Source organism: Mus pahari, chromosome 23, assembly GCF_900095145.1.
Source record: "Mus pahari chromosome 23, PAHARI_EIJ_v1.1, whole genome shotgun sequence".
Lineage (NCBI taxonomy): Eukaryota > Metazoa > Chordata > Mammalia > Rodentia > Muridae > Mus > Mus pahari.
Window position 1 is genome coordinate 30,418,137 of NC_034612.1, and position 12,267 is coordinate 30,430,403.

The following is a 12,267-nucleotide window of genomic DNA, read 5'->3' on the forward strand; positions in this document are numbered from 1 at the left end:
CACCACAGGATCACTGAGGCCAGTCAGAGGCAGGTCTGCCCCCACCACAGGATCACTGAGCAAACGATACAGCAAGAGCCCCCTCTGCAAACATCCCCACATCGGGCCACCCTTCTCCAGCCTGCTAGTGTTAGGTGGCCACAGAAGAATGCCTGGTGCCTCTGACCACAGCAGCTGGGTCCCAGTTTGGTGGTCTGACAAGTGTGGCACACAGCCCTCTGCCCCCTAGGCTGGACCCACCTCGTAGTTCCTGGCATTGGTGCTGGCTGCTCTCTCCAGCTCCACTCGAGCTCTCTTGTGGCTCAGCTCCATCTGCATCTTCTCCCGCTCCACTTGGATGAGGTAGGACTTTGAGCGGATCTGCTCTGCTCTTTCCTCCAGCTGAGCAGTTGGTACCCAAAGAGAAAAGAGAGTAGCCATGTCAAATAAGGCAAAAGACAACCTGCAAGGCCAGCATGCAGGAGGCTGAGGCATAGCAAGACCCTGTCTCAAAAAACAAATAAGGGGGGCTGGAGAGATGGCTCAGTGGGTAAGAGCACTGACTGCTCTTCTGAAGGTCCTGAGATCAAATCCCAGCAACCACACGGTGGCTCACAAACATCTGTAACAAGATCTGGTGCCCTCTTCTGGAGTGTCTAAAGACAGCAACAGTGAACTTACATAAAATATATAATCTTAAAAAAAAAAAAAAATAAGGAAGGAAGGAAGAATGGAAGGAAGAAAGTAGGTAGGTGGGTGAATGTCTGAACGCTGTGCACACTCCCCAAACACCTGTCCCAGTAAAGCACTGCTCTGAGCTTGAGTTCCTACTTGGAAATGTGTGGGAGGCAGCAAGAAAGATGAAAACGAAGAGGGTGCAATGTGCTAATTGTCAACACGACAGGATCTATTGCAAGCTGGAAGATGGGCCTCTGAGCATGTCTGTGGAACATCTTGAAGCGGGACGACTTGCCCCCTGCAGATGTACCACTCCCTGTCTGGGACGCTGGCCTGTGTAAGTGGAGAGTGGGCTGACCAGCAGCATGCACTCATCCCTCTCTCCCTGGTGTGGATGGGATATAACCAGCTGCTTCCAGACCCTCTGCCTTGGCCTCTCTACCCTTGAGCATCAGCAGAATAAACCCTTTCTTCCTTCAGCTGCTCTCATCAGGGAACCTTATAATAGCGAAAGGAAAAATAACTAAGACACCGCATAAGAGTGAAGACCTAAGTTCAGATCTCCATCACCCACACAAAAGACCTGGCATGGTGGCGGAGACGTTTAATCTCAGCACCTAGGAGGCAAAGGCAGGTGGATCTTGTGAGTTCCAGGACAGCTCTATAACAGAGATGCTGTCTCTAAAAACAAACAAAAAACAAAAAATAGGAAGAAAGGAAAAGCCAGGTGCAGCTGTGAGCACCTGTAATCCCAGCACTGGAAAGGTGGAGGTGGGGCTCCCAAGGGCTCACTAGCCCAGGCTGCCCGCTGAAGTGGCAAGTTCCAGGTTCAGCAAAAGGCCCCATCTCAAAACAGCAGAAAGCAGTGAAGAAAGACATACAATGCCAACCTCTGGCCGCCATATGTGCACACGTGAAGAGCGACAAGAAAAAGGAGGGTGGGTTGGGAAGTGACACGCATGAGCTTGTTCAAAGCTTGTTCTTGGGTGTATTTGTTTCCCCATAGCTTGTGCTACTGGGAACTTGAGCCTGCATATCTGCACAACCCAGGACAACACCTGGAAAGCCTCACTCTGGAAACCCCACTGAGGGAGGACAGACGTCCACTTCCCTACTGAGATGTCAACCAGGGCTGACTGTGGCCATGTCCCCAACTGCAGCCTCTCTCTCTCCTGCTTTGAGTTTGAGGCTTAGACCCAGACACACACGCGCGTGCGTGTGTGCGTGCGTTTGTGCGTGTGTGTGTGTGTGTGTGTGTGTGTNTGTGTGTGTGCTTGCGTGCATCCGTGCGTGTGCGCGCGCGCGTGTGTGTGTGTGTGTGTGTGTGTGTGTGTGCTTGCGTGCATCCGTGTGTGTGCGCGCGCATGTCTTTTCCCCAGAGGATGTGTGTGTGTGTGTGTGTGTGTGCTCACGTGCATCCGTGCTTGTGCGCATGTGTGTCTGTGTGTGTGTGTGTGTGTGTGTGTGTGTGCTTGCGTGCACCCGTGCGTGTGCGCATGTGTCTTTTCCCCAGAGGATGGAACCCTGAACTTGTCTCACACATGGGAGGCAAGGACTCTCCCACTGAGCCACACCAGCCTGTTGTTGTAGCTGCTGTTTAAAGACATGGTTTCACCAAATTGCTGAGGCTAACCTTGAATTTGGGATCCTCCGAAGTAGCTGAAGTAGCTGGAATAGCTGGAGTAGCTGAGGTTACAGGAGCTGAGTTGAAGGCATGTACCACCACCATCAGCTAACTTAAAGTCTTTTGAAACTAGGGTTGGCCTCAAACTTGCCATGTAGTCATGGATGGCCTTGAACTCCTGATCATTGCTCCACCATGCCATGATTAACTTTTGGTTTTGGTTTTGATTTTTTTTTTTTTTTGAGACAAGGTCTCACACTGTAGTTCTGGCAAGTTCTAGACCTTGCTGGGATCCTCCTGCCTCGATTCCCAAGTTCTGGGATGACAAGCTTGCGCCTCCAAGCTCACAAACTCTGTCACTGAGTCAATCCAGAGACTCCCCTGATCAGAAGGCTGGCTAGAAACCTGGCACACCTGCTCAGTCCACTACAACACTTAGCTAATGCCTGGACAAGCAGAAAACAGCCAACAGTGTCCGCTGGAAATCCAGAACTGGGGAGCCAAAAACCTCTCAACTGCCAGAGGGGTACCTAAGCAAGAGTCAGTCAGTCTCAAAGAGCCCTAGAGGAAATGCCACTCACTGTCCTGGAGTGACACGGGACTGTCCACGGGAGCCTTATGCCCCACTCCACAGCACGCCCTGGGTGCTCCCAGATCCTCAGGACACACTTACTAAAGCAACATTTCATCTAGACACATCACATCCTTGGAGCGCTCATACACACTTTAAACCCAGAATTTCAGACTCGGGCAGTGGCTCCCTACAGAGGGAAATGTTGTGACTATAGAAACACTCCAGTTGACACTAATAAGAGTTAGAGGTGTGTATGCAACTGACACCTAATGGGTAGAAGCCAGGGCTCCTGCTACGTATCCCACACATCACAAAACTACCCAGCCCACTATGCCTGATGCCAAGCCTTCTCCATCCCTCCACCCCTGCATCTGGGGTATGTGTTCACACAGGTGGGCATGTACACCTGGAGGTCAGAGGTCAATCTGGGCATTTTCCTTGATCACCCCCACCTTATTTTCTTTAGGTCCTCACTGGACCCAGAGCTCATCCATTCCACTAGACTGACCAGTGAGCTCCAGGGTCCTCCTGTCTGTACTTACTGCCCCCTCTGAGTAATGGGCTTCAGACACCTGACCATGCCATATGTTTACAAGGGAGCTGGGGATCTGAACTCAGGTCCTCATGTCTCCAGAGCCAGCACATCACCCAGAGTCATGTCCCTAGCCCACAGAGTGCTGCCTTTGTTCTCATCTCCACAGTCCAGGTCTTGCTTCAGCGGCACAGTCTTGCTATGTAGCCTGGCTGACCTCTGCCTCTGTCTCCCAAGGTACAGCACGCCCAGCTCTGTCCTAGGTCTCAGCAGGCTGAAGCTTTTGCAGAAGCAACACCCAGTCTGGGGGAGCAGCACCACAGAGCACCCAGTGACCTGAGTCAGCCCGATCCACAGCTTCCTCCTACTGAATCTCAAGCCCCAGACATCATCATGGAATGCATTTCTTCAGGTGGGTGATAGTGTGTGCCTGTCACCTCAGGCTGAGGCATGAAGATGGATCATAGGTGCCAGGCAAGCCTAGGACAGGGTCATTTCAAGGCTAACCTGAACAATGCAATGAACCTGGTCTCAAAATAAAGAGTAAGGATGGTGTTGGAGATGCACTACAGGGATGGAGGGCTGCCTTGTGTACCCAAGGCCCCAGGGATGGAGGGCTGCCTCATGTACCCAAGGCCCATGGTTCAGTTGTAGAAAGGAGGGAAGGAGGGAGGGAAGAAGGGAGGGAAGGAGGGAGGTAAGGAGGGAGGAAGGAAGGGAGAGGGAGGGGTGGCTTTTGGTTTTTCAAGAGGGAGTTTTTTGTTTGTTTGTTTTTTGTTTTTTTTATTTATTTTTTGGCTTTTCGAGACAGGGTTTCTCTGTGTAGCCCTGGCTGTACTGGAACTCACTTTGTAGACCAGGCTGGCCTCGAACTCAGAAATCTGCCTGCCTGTGCCTCCCGAGTGCTGGGATTAAAGGCGTGCGCAACCACTGCCCGGCTAAGAGGGAGTGTTTTTTAAGAACACAGTAGCCCCTTCTTATTTCACTAGCACTCAGACACAACTACCATCTATTGGCAACATCGCTTCAGAAAATAGTGGCTTCAAGCTAAGGATGTAGGAGCTGGAGAGATGGCTCAATAGTGAAGGAACTTGCTGCTATTAGAGAGGAGCCAGGAATGATATATACACATGCATGCAGGCAGGCAAAACACTAACTCAAATAAAGTTAAACAAATCTAAAAAAATTGTTTTCAAATAAAATAAAGCTGAAGATGTACCTCAGTGGTAGAGTGACTGTTCAGCAAGTGCAAAGCCCTGGGTTCAATACCGAGTGCTACCAAGAAAAGGGTGGAGGGGAGGATGATTTAACACCAAAAGACTGTCATAAAAGAGCTACTCACAAGATGAAAGACAATGCTTGCCACCAAAAAGCTGAGTGTGGGTAGTGCTGGGACAAACAGTCAACAAACCAATGTTTCACAGGCACTGTCCAGTCTGCTGGGCGGTGCGTGAGCATCACCAGAGCTCCCAGAGTCAGTGGAGCTCCCGCCTCATCACAGAGCAGCTGCAGCGAAGCAGATGAGGGACAGGAAAGGGTGAGCAAAGATGCCTGGGGCAGCGTGTGTGTGTGTGCGCGTGCGTGCGCGGTCACTGTGTGCTGAGAGGACCAGGTAAAGCAGAAACATCATTGCTCTCCTCAGCCCAGAAGCCCTAACTCCAACTGGAGCCTGACGCCCTTCATTTAGGAGCCCTGGTCCCTTTGGAACTGTATCCCTAGGAACATTACCAGAATTAGAACAGAGTGAAATAAGACTGTAAATCACAGTAAATGTCTGCCAGGCCCTGGTCTCTAGCTACTGCTCGAGTTGATAAATGTCTCCAGGTGTCTGCAGGACATTCATCTGGCCTCCAAGCCAAGTGTATACCCAGACACCCAGAGGGTCACTCACCTGCATGTGATATTCATACTGCTTCTGTAGGGACCCCGAGGCAGATGTGGACACATCCAGGCCTGATGTTCCCTCCACTCGCTGAGAAATGAAGTTGTTCAGAGATCTCAGGGTGGACAGGACTGTGGTGTTCTCCCCGAGGTCTTCCATGGTCACCCTCCTTCTAGGAGACAGAGCAAAGGTCAGAGACAGCCTTCCCATGTGCTATCTGCTGGCACAGCCCACCCCCTAAGACCCCTATGGAGTAAACTACCAGGTTTTCAACATTAACATGAAGCCAATACTGCCAGCATTGTGGAGAGGAAATGAGGCCCAAAGCACGCCACACAACATGCCTATGATATCAGCAGGTAGAGGCAGGAGGATCAAGGGAGCAGTTCAAGGCTAGCTTGTGCTCAAGAGACCCTGCTTGAAAAAAGGGGTGGGGGCATGACATAGCCGTTAACGTCAGCACTCTCAGAGGCAGAAAGAGCGCTGAGCATTCAAGACCAGCCTGATCTACCCAGTACACAGAAAGTTCCAGGTCAGCCAGGACTGCACAGAAAGATCCCATCTCCAGAAAGTGGTGGGGAGCTCATTGCTTAGAATGTTTACTGTTCTTAAAGTTCCCAGCATCTACACCAGGCTAATAACTGCCTGCAATTCCAGTTCCGGGGCATCCGGTGCCCTCTGGCCTCTTGAAGCACACATACACAGACATGCACACAATCAGAAATAAAAGTAAACTTAGGGGGGCTGGTGAGATGGCTCAGCAGGTAAGAGCACCCGATTGTTCTTCCAAAGGTGCAAAGTTCAAATACCAGCAACCACATGGTGGCTTACAACCATCCTTAACGAGATCTGACTCCCTCTTCTGGAGTGTCTGAAGACAGCTACAGTGTACTTACATATAATAAATAAATAAAATCTTAAAAAAAAAAAAAGTAAACTTAGAAGCCGGGTGAGTGAGTTGGCTCATGGGTTAAACTCGATGAAGCCCGATGACTGAGCTCCACCCACGGAGCCCACAGATGGGCAGCACCACTGTCCTTCACTCACACCAGGGCACCCATGTGCCTACAGGAGAAAGGCTTAAGCTTGAATTCCCAGAAACCTAGACATGGTGGCACCAGCACTCCTACTACAAATTGCAAGGTGGAGGCAAAAGATTCTTCCAGAGCTCACAGGCCACAGAGCAAGGGTTGTGTCTCTAACAAAATGGAAGGCAAGAATCAACAGTTTCCCTAACCTCCATGGCACACAGATACAGACACACCCACACAGATACAACAAAGAGAGACAGAAACATACAGAGACAGACAGACAGACAGACAGACAGACAGACCACAAAGCGTTCATACCACAAATCTTCAGCTCCAAACTACTGACTGAGATCAGACAGACAGACAGACATTCCAGGTCCTGAGAGGAGGTGCTCAGAGGCCCAAGGACACTCCCCACCCCAAAGTCACACTCATGGCAAATGTGGCCTCTGGGGTCAGAAACAAGCATCAAACAGTCAGATGATGTGGCCCCAGCAATGCTGTTACCAGCAGTGCTGCCCACTGCCCTCAGCTGGGTCTCACACACACAGAGGGTCCTGCAGGTTCCTAGCACCCTCACAAAGCCTCACGTTACAGGCCATAAACCCACCTGTCCCTTGTAAAGGAGTCAGAGGGCCAATGCTGGAGGTGCTACTACTTCCGCTCAAGGGGAGACTCCATCTACTGGCGTTTACGCACGCTGGCTCAGGCCACAGCACCAAGTACCCTGCCTAGTCTATGAGCCGAGAGTCAGAGAACACTGTCTTTCAGCCCCAAGTCATAGCTGGGAAAACTAAAGGAGGAATAAAACCTGGTGCCACACACAGGTCTGTCATCCCAGACACTTAGGAGGCATGAGCACAAGTTCAAGGCCCGACTCGGCAACTTAGTGAGACTCTGCTTGTGTGAAGCCCTCATTATGGCCCAATACCTGGTTGAGCTGGCTGCCTGTTGGCTCAGGGTGTATGGGGTGAAGAAACAAGACAAGGAGCAGGCAAGAGCAGTAGCATAGGTTTATCAGGAGAGCACCTACAGGAGCGTGAGGTGGGGAGGATGACAGAACCCACGGACAACTTCCACACTGTGGCATTACAGATGGGGCCCAGCAATGGGGAATGAAAACTTAATACCCGCTTCTGGCACGGAGTGTGACACTGAAGGGAGCAGTTGGTAGTTAGCTGGATGGAGTGCAGTGAGCCCTTCAGCCCCAGCACCTCTCTATCTCCATGACTTGGGTGTGGCGGGCCATGTCTTTTTTCCGAGCACTGATCTACACTGTGAATTCTACGACAGCCAAGGTTACGAGAGACCCACACCTCTACGTAAGTAAGTAAGGCGAGCAAGTTTGAGGCCCGTAGACCAAGAGCCAGCTAAGCATCTCCAGGGTCGGCCATTGAGAAAGCAGCTGAGGTTCGGATGGCAGGAGGCTGGAGGGCCGTGGTGAGCAGTGAGATCCTTGCACTGTGCATCTACACATCTGAAGGGCGAGCTTTCAAAGCAATGCTGATGACTGCAGGACACAGCGCGAGGGTGAAGGGTTGCTTTTAACAAAATCTTAAATGCTTAGTTTTACCAAGAGACTCGGGAGCCAGATGCTGGGGTGAAAGCCTGCTAGCTCAGAGGGACAGAAAAAGCACACAGCTGACCTTGCTCCTCAGCCAGTGTCCCAGAAGAAAAAGGCAGTTCTTCTCCACACCACCTCAGAAACCCTCACACTGAAATGCCCGCCCCTTCTGCTTCCTGCGCGACTCTCTATCCCTCCGCCTGACTTCCCCTTACTCTCTGTGAGTTTTTTTCCTATGTTCACTCCCTGTCACCTGGATGCTTGGTCCACCTCTTGACTTTATTTAATCCTGTTTACAATAAGTGGAAAGCTCTTGGATTAAAGATGTGTGCTCGGGCTGAGCCACACCACAAGGTTTTCCCAGTAAAGAACACATCTTGGGGTTCACACTGTGATCCCGCATCAGTGATCCCGCATCAGTGAAGTTACAGAGAGAAGATATTCCCAGGGAAGGAGGCCCGAGAAAGATCAGGATAGAAATGCCCACTCCCACCCCAGCAAGGGGGAGGACAAGACTGGAACCTGCACGACAGGTGCACAGCAGCCAGAAGAGGCTGTGTGGCTGAGCTGGAGCCAGGCAGCAACAGCTCACCCTGGGCCTTCTGAGAGAACAGACAGTGGGCAGAGAAGGGCAGACCGGAGGCGCTTGTGAGATGGGGACTGGGATGAGCCAGGGAAGGAGTCAGGTAAGTGAGGTGGGGATTTACATGCTGGCTCAGCTCTCACGGGCTGCACTGGCAGGACCGCTGCCCTCCCATGGGCATGGAGGCCAAGCAAAGGGAGAGCAGGGCTTTCACGAGACGCCTGGATAAGGACAACGGGCAGCAACCAGCGGTCAGACTGAAGCCGGTAACTAGAGAACTGAAAAACTGCAGAGTGCAGACACTCAGGAAATAGGTGTACCGAGGTCCCTGAGAGACACGCAGTGACAGATGGCATCTAGTCAGGCGGAAAGAACGAGGCCCTGGAAGGGCAGAGGACATGGCTGGGATTCTGTGACCCTGGCTGGGCCTCTTCTCAGTTTGGGATCATGGAATCTATGTGGAGTGTCTGTAACTTTAAGGTCTGTGGGTTACCTGGTGTGGGGCTGGGGAAGTGGCTTAGTGGGTAAAGATGCTTCCCACGAACTCTGCTGACCTGAGTTTGAATCCCATGACTTCCAAGGATGAAGGAAAGAACTGATTCCCACACTTTGACACCTGACACCCTGGAATTCAGACACGTGAGGACAACAAAAGCAGGCACATCCAGACTAGGCAACATTTTAGCCTTTAACCCACAAACGGTTGCCTGGTCCACCTAGAACAGAGGACTCTGGGACAGGTCCAGAATAGCCTGAATAAGTAGACCCAGACTTGCCACCAACTAACAGTACCGCTCTGGGCTCAGAAGCCACGATGGTGGTAGGCAGAGGACCCCAAGCCTCTTCAGTCTTCTATCAAGAGTCAAGTAATCGCATAACCTTTCTCTTGGAGGTGACCTGAGCTGTCCTACAACTTCCAATTAGAGTCAGCCCAGGGGACAGTGAATAAACCAATGGGGCTGTATGGAAGGAATCTGCACGTGCCTCAGTCACTGTCTAAACTCCTTCACAACCCACTGGGAGAGGCTGAATATATGTTATGCCAGCTTAGACTGAAGAACCAGGTAAGGTGTTGGAGAGAGTCTGTGGCAAAGAAGTTATCTTAGGATTTCTATTCCTGCACAAACATCATGACTAAGAAGCAAGTTGGCAAGGAAAGGGTTTATTCAGCTTACACTTCCAAACCGCTGTTCATCACCAAAGGAAGTCAGGACTGGAACTCAAGCGGGTCAGGAAGCAGGAGCTGATGCAGAAGCCATGGAGGGATGTTACTTACTGGCTTGCTTCCCCTGGCTCACTCAGCTTGCTTTCTTACAGATCCCAAGACCACCAGCCCAGTATGGCACCACCCACAAAGGACCCTCCCCCTCTTGATCACTAACTGAGAAAATGTCCCACAGTGGATCTCCTGGAGGCTTTTCCTCACCTGAAGCTCCTTTCTCTGTGATAACTCCAGCCAGTGTCAAGCTGACACACTAAACCAGCCAGTACAGGAGTCTAAGCATTTCTCAGCCAGAGAAAGGCCCTTGAGAAGAAGAGGAATGTATCTGAGGGGCTAAGGCAAGATCACAAGTTATGGGCCAGCCTAGGGTATACAGAGACCTAAAAATACAGCTAGACCCAATCTCAACACGGGTCGGGAGGAGGGGGTTACTTTGCAGAAATTTCTTCTGAATTTCCCACTTACAAGAACCTTGGTGTGCACCCCAATGACACATACGACAAAGCGAAAGCTAGTGGCCAGGTGGACATCAGGCACAGCGGGGAGAAGTGGGCCTCTGCTCGCCAAGATCACGCAGAAGACACACTTTCTGTCCCCCCTCTTCAGACCAACACAAGAACTCAGCCATTCACACCCAAGAATGAAGGGCAGCGGTTTCAGAGGCCACGCCACGACACCACACAGGTAACTACAGTGCCACCTCAAGCTGTACCCTCTCCACAAGAACCCTGAACTTCCAGGCAGCAGACCGTCCAGAACATCAGCCGCTCTGGATGGCTCCTGAGTTAACAGGGACGCACACACCTTCTTTCTGGTTTCAGCCAAGGGACAGCCTGGGAACCTAGCACTTAGTGACACAGGTCTGCCATCCCAGGTACTCAGAAGACTGAGACAAATTCAAGGGCTGGTGGCAAGTTCAAGATCAGCCCGGAAAACTTGGGAAGCCCCATCACAGAAAAAAAAAAAAAAATGAAGAAGAAAAAGTAAGGGCCTGGCTGAGGAGGCAGCAGAGTAGGTGACTGCTTAGCATACACAAAGCCCTAGGTTCAATCCTACATACTGCTCAGGGACAATGGGGACCTAAAACAACTCAATCTATAGAGTGCACTTTAGGGCAAGACAGACAAGCAAGGTTCCATCTTTAGGACCCATATGAAAGAAGAAGAGAACTAACTTATCCTCCGACCTCGACAGGAAGCCTGGTATATATGGGGGAACACACACAAGTCAATTAATTAGCCGAATTCATTTTTTTGGTTTTTTTGGTTTTGGTTTTTGTTTTTTTTTTTGTTTTTGAGACAGGGTTTCTCTGTGTAGCCCTGGCTGTCCTGGAACTCACTTTGTAGACCAGGTTGGCCTCGAAGATCAATTAATTTTTAAAAGGGCTGGGGACATAGCTCAGTGGCAGAATGCAAAAGTTCCTTGGTCAATCAACTGCCAAAAACAGATGGACAGACACATACACACACACACACACAATAAATTAACCAATCAATTAATTTTTAAAAGGGCTGGAGACATAGCTCAGTGATAGAGTGCATAAGGTCCTAGGTTCAATCAACAGTACTTCCAAACACACACACACACACACACACACACACACACACACACACACACACACACACACACACAGTGGGCCTGACATACGACTCAGCGCTCACCGGGGCTTGCCACCAAGACTGTCAACCTGAGTTCGATCCCTGGGACCTACAAAATAACCGACTCCAACCCCGGGAGCCCTTCAGCCCACAGCGGGCCACGCTGTCCCCTCCGCCCCGGTCCCCGTCCCGGTCCAGGCCCGCCACCCCCACGCTCTGCGGCGGGACACGGGGGCGGGAGACCGTCCAGAGCGACCCCGGGAAGGAGACACGGGAGACCCTGCAAAGGGAAGGCGCGCGACAGGACCGACTCGGAATGCCTGCGTGCCCGATGGCAGCAGACAGCTCCCTCCCGTGGCCTCGTTCCGGCCCGGCAGCGCGCGAGGCGCCCGGGGCGCTCGCAGACCCGGCCACCGGGTCCCTTACCTCAGCAGAGCAGCCCGGTGCTGCAGCAGCCGCTCAGATCTCCCTCCTCTCCGCCGGTGCCTCTGTATCGCGAGACTTCCGCCAGGGTCTCGCGAGATCTGAGAAAACGGCCCGTAAAGAATCAAATAGGTGCTCCACGGGCGTAGCCTGAGGACAAACCGCAGTCCTGCCAGGGGAGCGGGAACCAAACTGGGCCCGGGTGCGGGTCCCGCAGGGCGCTCTTCCACCGCCACGGGGTGCGCCGTAATGGATGGAATAGCACCACGCAGGAGGGAAGGCTTGTTTGGCTTTGGTTTTGAGCCAATGTTTCTCTGTGTAGCCTCGAACTCTCAAAGATCCACCTGTGCCTGCCTCTGCCTCCCTGGAATTAAAGGCTTGCGGCACAACTGCTGGGCGCGCACGGAAAGGGAACAAAGTTGTTGGAAAGTTGCGTTGTCTCTGAATCTTGCCACACAGGTTATTTTGGTTGGGCACTGTTTTGATTGGTTAGATTGTTTCACTTTTTTTTTTTTTCCAATTTTTATTAGGTATTTACTTCATTTACATTTTAAATGCTATCCCCAAAGTCCCCTAT

The 12,267-nt window shown here is 51.6% G+C and overlaps 1 protein-coding gene across 2 annotated transcripts in view; it reads right to left on the bottom strand.

The window, feature by feature from the left end:
• Mad1l1 (mitotic arrest deficient 1 like 1) overlaps positions 1-11,736 on the bottom strand; it is a 306,462-nt gene extending 294,726 nt beyond the window's left edge. Inside the window, exons 1-3 of one of the 2 annotated variants that reach the window (XM_029533893.1) lie at positions 11,694-11,736; positions 5,279-5,438; positions 241-381 (exon numbers count right to left, since the gene is read on the bottom strand). In XM_029533893.1, coding sequence (XP_029389753.1) covers positions 241-381; positions 5,279-5,428 — 291 coding nt within the window. In that variant the 5' untranslated portion in view covers positions 5,429-5,438; positions 11,694-11,736. Of the gene's footprint in view, positions 1-240; positions 382-5,278; positions 5,442-11,693 lie in introns of both variants that reach the window. The other variant, XM_021186613.1, reaches the window with a different exon arrangement.
• Positions 11,737-12,267: the final 531 nt, after the last annotated feature.